The 6,000-nt window shown below is 46.1% G+C and overlaps 1 protein-coding gene across 1 annotated transcript in view; it reads left to right on the top strand.

Annotated features, from left to right (window-relative positions):
- The first annotated feature begins 241 nt into the window (after positions 1–241).
- CUNH3orf70 (chromosome unknown C3orf70 homolog) overlaps positions 242–6,000 on the top strand; it is a 47,189-nt gene continuing 41,430 nt past the window's right edge. The window contains exon 1 of the mRNA XM_028781273.1: positions 242–431. Coding sequence (XP_028637106.1) covers positions 242–431 — 190 coding nt within the window. The remainder of the gene's footprint in view (positions 432–6,000) is intronic.

Raw genomic sequence — 6,000 nt, 5'->3', positions numbered from 1 at the left:
GGAGGGAGCAGAGAGGAGGGAGGGGAGGAGAGGAGAAAGAAGGGAGGAGGGAGCAGGGCGCAGAAGGGACCAGGGCGCGGGGAGGCGGCAGGCCCTGCCCGGTCGCTGCTCCCTCCCCGGGCGGCTCCTCGGCCAGCGGGTGCTCGCCGCGCCTGCAGCCCGCAGCCCGCCCGCTCGCTCCCTGCCCGCCCCGCGCCTCTGCTCTGTCCCGGGCTCCGGGCCCCGCACGTCACCGGGAGAGATGAGTGCGGCCACGGCGCCCGAGCGCGGCTGGAAGAGCGAGAAAGTGGACGAGGCGCAGGCCCTGGCGCGGAGCTGCGCCGCCCGCAGACCCGACTTCCAGCCGTGCGACGGGCTGTCCATCTGTGCCACGCACAGCCATGGCAAGTGCTTCAAGCTGCACTGGTGCTGTCACCTGGGATGGTGTCACTGTAAGTGGAGCCTCGTCGGCCTGTGGTCGCCCGCCTGCGGCCCGGCGCTGCCCGGACGACGGGAGGAAATCCCGAGGGACCCTAGCTGTAGTCACAAAAGGGGACCTTCCTACCCACGGGAGCCTGGGTCTGGCTTTCTTTGCTTTTCTTTTATATACTTGCTTAAAGGTGATAGAGCCGCCAGAGCGAATGCGCGCCAGCAGGGTAGCCTTTTCAGCGGTGGGGGTGGGCATGGACATGCCCCTTTCACTTTCTTGCCTGTTCTTTCTGGCTGCTGTTGAACAGAAAGAACCCAAGGTCCTTGCGATTCCCATTTATTTATCGTATTCAGACTGAGAAAGAACCAAAGTATGAAGAATGGCTTCTAAGAAGTTAAAAGGAACAGTTTGAAGAGCAAACTCCTTAGACACCCAGTTACAACGTTTGAGCCAAGCCAGGACTAGTCTAGTCCTAGGCCCTTTGTATTTATCCTGAGAGTTTTAAATAGATTAAACTTAAGTAGCCATTTAATCAGAATTCCACAATTTGATTACTTCATGGCATTTAGCTTAATCTGACTGCTGAATCATTTCCTTTTAGAAACATTCTAAAGTCCGTTTCCACATAATCTTAGATTAAAAGGGCTTTGGAGTGCGTAAAACACGTTTTCCAAGTGATGTTCAATCAAACTTTTTTTTTCCTGTTATTTAGGAGGAAAATAATTCACAAGGAGAGATGCAATATGTAACAAATCTTTATTTGCTTTTAATTGAGGGTATTTGACCAAGTTGAATTTAATAAATTAAAGGATAGAAAATTTTTGCTTTTTCCTTATAAATTCAAGGTACATGGAAACCAAATATTGAATTTGTTGTTTCCTCTGCTGATGAGGCCAGACAGAATGTTCTTGCTTCTCACCGAAAGTATGGCTTCAGAATAGGAAGTATGGGAACTAGAGTACACACATCGGATGGGTTTAATGGGAGCCTACCTCCTGCAGAAGTCCCGTTCTTACCGTGGGATGCAGAGATAAGATGGCCCCAGCCATTGCCTTTTTAACTTTCCTTTCCAGGTAGAGTTGGCTCCTGGGAAGTGTGCATCTAGTCAGACAGATTGTTCCTCATTAATGAACCTTGATTCTCACAATGTCTTCCTTACAAGGAGATAAGCCCGAACTTACTACCTTCTTTCCTCTGTTCTTACGTATACCTTATGAAATTGAGTGTGTTCGTGGGTGGGTGCGCGAGTGCGTGCCCGTGCAAATGAGCCATGACTCACATGTGGAGACCAGAGGACAACTTTCTGTAATTTGGGGAATCTAACTTAGGTTGTCAGGCTTATGGTGCGAATAATTTCTACTCATGAAACCATCTTGCTGTGTCTCTTCTTAACTGTATCTTATACAACACTCTAGTTTTTCAGCCAAATTATGGCTGCCTCAACTCTTTGGATATGCATATTTAAATATACTAAAAATTTCTTGCATAGGGCCATTCTTTCTCTGGATCCCTGGCTACGAGAGAGAGACAGAGACAGAGACAGAGACAGAGACAGAGAGAGAGAGAGAGAGAGAGAGAGAGAGAGAGAGAACAGGTTTGAACTTGATGTGCATTGAATGGCTGAGTAGATAGAGATGGCCATCGTTTTCCACTGAGGCCGTAGTTTTGACCTGTTTCTGAGCTGCCATTGCCTTCTGTACCTCCTCTTACAGGATAGCACTCATGTTCCTAACCATCCGGGTTGTTTGGTTCTGAACACATGTGCTAGGGTTAGATGAGAAGTCCCTGAGTTCTGGGCTGGCCAGTGTAGAGCAAAACACCACCTCTCATCTTTGAGGTGCCTGCCGCTCTGCCTTCGCCCTTCCTCACACACCTTGTCACACACAGCTTGCTGCTGCCCCTCAGACTGAGCTTGCTGTCTGTCTGCTAAAGCCACTAGATAAGCTTTAAAAACGGTGGCAATTGATCCACGACTTGCCCTTCTCAAAGCTGTGTATGTGTGGTTTTGGAGGCAAGCACTGATCCCCTAGGACATCTTCCTGTTACCTTTTATTTGAGGAGAATGGGTCCATTTTTCGAAGTCACTGATTTTAGTCTTGGCTCTCATATTGGGTGTGCATAGGTTCTGTAGCATTTCATGTGTATGTTATTTCTCCTGTGTTCATGTCATTGTGTCTTTAGTAGACATCCATCTCTTCACTCTAGTTACTGGTAAAGTGTAATATAACAGAAGGCCAGAGTCCTGAAGCCTGCCGATGGCCCTGCCCTAGAAGCTGATGGAAGTTCATTAAGGAGCACTTGTAAAGGCTGTTCCGCAGTTACCTGGTTGCCTAGTGCACGCTTTTCCATCTTGTGTTGTCATGTCCCTCTGGGTAAATGAGAACATGGCTAGCTACCCTGCTGCAGTCCCGCTAACACAGGGATGGCTGCCGCTTCTTGAGCTGTGCCCCATCAATGCGCAGTCCTCTCTAAAAAAGAAAGGAGACTGAGCTCAGATAACTCAGATCGCTTTCACAGTGCTCACTGTTTTCTTCTCTAAGAGACCAGGGACTGATTTTAAATAATCGAAATTTAGGATGGAATCGCTAAATCAGCTATACTGATGTTGATAGTTCTTTATGATTTCTCTCTCTCGCTCTCTCTCTTTCTCTCTCTCTCTCTCTCTGTGTGTGTGTGTGTGTGTGTGCATGTTATCTCTGTGTACATAAATGTATGCATTGTCTGTACACTTGTCTGTGTGTGAGTGACGGTGTGTGTGTAGTGTTTGCTTACATACGTGTATATGTGTTTATATGTGTGTGTGTGTGCAGTGCCCATATGTATGAGTGATGTATGTGTCTGTACATAGTGTGTACTTGTATGTGAGTGAGGGGGTGTGGGTGTAGTGTATTTTGTGTATGTACATACATGTGGATGTGTGATTGTGTATGTGTAGTGTCTCTGTGTATACATATGTGTACATAATGTCTATGTCTGTACATATGTGTGTGTTGGTGTGTGAATGAGGGTGCATGTGAGTCCCTGGGTCTGTCTTTCACTTTCCATCTTTTTGGAGTCAGAGTCTCTGTCGTCTGTAGACTGGCAGGTCTGTATCATGGTAGGAGTACTAAGGCTGCAGCCATAGGCACCCATGCTTGGCTTTAATGTATGGTCTGCAGAGCTGAACTTGGCTCTTCTCGGTTGCATTGCAAGAACTTTGCTTGCTGAGCTGTATCCTCAGACCTTCATTCTTCCTCGCTGTGCCAGGCTCCCACTCCTGCCCCGTGCTTCCTGCACTGGCAGCAGTTCAAGGGTCTCATTCATGAGCAGCTGTGGCACTCAAAGCTTCCAGGTGTGCTATGTCTGTCTCCTAACTTGGTCGGGTATCAATTCTTACCACCTCTTACCAAAATACATTTTTTTAAAAAACTTGAGTAGAATTGGTTAACGTATCTGAGAACCTTATTTTCTGGCAAGATTCTTTGAATCTGCTGTATATAGCTTATATGTTTTCTCTCCGTGAGATGTTACAGAAACAGAATACAATCTGAATAAAGCTGAGTCCCACCCTTTAAACAGAATCTAAGGGCACGGTTTGCGTTGCATTTGTTTCTGTAATTCCTTGAAAGTCACATGTGATATAGAAGGGTCGCCATTGGTTTGTTTATTGCAGCTGAGAAAGCAGAATTGGCGGCTGTCCCATCATCCTTTAGCGTTTCAGAACAACTAAGCAAGTTCAGTACATGCGATGGATGTTGAAACTGTGCTATCCATAATCATATAAAATAGAAGAAACTCAAATATGTACATGTTTACAGAAGACATGTAAAATATGCACTCACGGATACATTCTTGCATAGTTAGTGTTTGGATAATGAGTAGTTTTTTCAGAATAAAGTAGGGCTCTTAATGTGTTAGCTAACCTTGTCCTGGTAAGAATGATATCGAGTTGAATGAATGAATGAATGAATGTTTCTAAGAAGTGTTTTGAGAGAGGGAGAAAAAAGGCATGGCTTAGCCACAGAATGGAGATGGGAGAGAGTCAACCATATGAAGGTATTTGAAAGCAGACTTTTGTTCTCGAATCTACATTTATTTAGAAGGAAGAAGAAACTAAAGACGGATATAGGTGGTGATTTGAGAGGTGTTTGAGGAGACAGATACGGTGTGAGTAGACGGGGTGAAGGGAGGAACGGGAAGCTTATTAAGAACGACTTGGAGGCTTCTTTCCTTTGCACCTGGGGAGCACGGAGCTCAAGTGAGACGGGGAGGGTGGTCCTGAAGTCAGGTTTGCTTTTGCTGAGTGCATGCTGTCTTAGTCATCACACAATACATCAGTAAGCAGCTGCACACAGCGTTCAGGATCTCAGAGGGAGAGATCTGGGCTGGAGATTGTATGGAAGTTTTCTGTTTACGTCTAGGTTGCCCTTGGAGCCACAGTGAGATGTGATATCACTAAGAACAAGAAGACAGTTTGAGGAATAAAGAAAAGCCTTAGGCTTGCTCTTTAGACCAGCACTGAGAGTCAAAGCATGAGGATAAACTGCCAGAAAGCCTGAGATGAGGAGAGAAGAAACATCTTCAGAGTAGAGTGCTGGGGGGACCAAGGGCAGTGAGTGCAGGAGCAAGGAGCTATAAGACAAAGCCAGTATTCGTCAGGTTGTTCTTCGATACAGCTGGTTACACTCGTGATTTCTCTTCTGCTCAAGAAGAGGATGGAATCATTACTTCGGGAGTGTGCTGAAGTATTAGTTGAAGCAATTTGAGATGGATTCTTCAAGGGAAAAGGACAGCAGAGGCCCAGGACACAGAGATGATTGTTCACATTGGTTCAGTGATCACTTTGTGACAGACTAAACGACTGTGCTGAGCAGTCTTGACTGTTAATGTTATTATGTCCATTTTAAAGCTGACAAAGAAGACCTAGAGAAATCAAGTACCTTCCCCCGCAGGCATGTAGCTAGTCAGCAATAGAGCTTGCATCTGGATCCAGGTGTGCCTGATGCTGGCATATTGACTCAGACCCAAAACAGAGGGATTTAAAGTTAATGAGCAGAGCCAACAGCTCTCAGGTCCATTAGAGCCAGCGACGGAGAAAGTGTTTTAGGAACGGGCAGAGTGTCAGTTACAGTAATGAAATCCAGAAGCATGAGAGCTGTAAAGAGGTCACTGGATTTAGAGAATAAGATTCAAGCGAAGGGTTATGAAAGAGAAAGTGATCGGAAGGTGTCAGGCGGGGTTGAGTGGGTGTGCATGATAGGATGTAGGTGCCACTAGGAGAGCTGAGAGTTGGCTTCATAAAGTCACACAATAGATGAGCTCCATTTCCTGCAGAATGCATCTCAGCAGATGTCTGTTCCTTTCAGGTTGAAAGCAGTCAGAGTGGCACTTGATGTCACCTAAGATGATATTAGCATATCTAAAGAAAGACTGTCTAGGAGAAGGATGGAGACAGAGAGGCTGGGCTGGAAGTGTTTTTCAGGACCCTGCCTGATGGGTGAGAAGCCTGGTCTTCTAGCAAGGCTATCTGAAGTACTTGGGCATAGTTCAACTCCTATGTATCAGTTTCCTATACAGAGATGGAGAGCTGGTTAGAGAATTCAGCTGTTAAA

The sequence above is a fragment of the Grammomys surdaster genome, unplaced genomic scaffold, assembly GCF_004785775.1.
Source record: "Grammomys surdaster isolate TR1022 unplaced genomic scaffold, NIH_TR_1.0 382, whole genome shotgun sequence".
Taxonomy (NCBI): domain Eukaryota; kingdom Metazoa; phylum Chordata; class Mammalia; order Rodentia; family Muridae; genus Grammomys; species Grammomys surdaster.
Note: the sequence above shows the minus strand (reverse complement) of the source record. Positions and strands in the feature narration are given on the sequence as shown.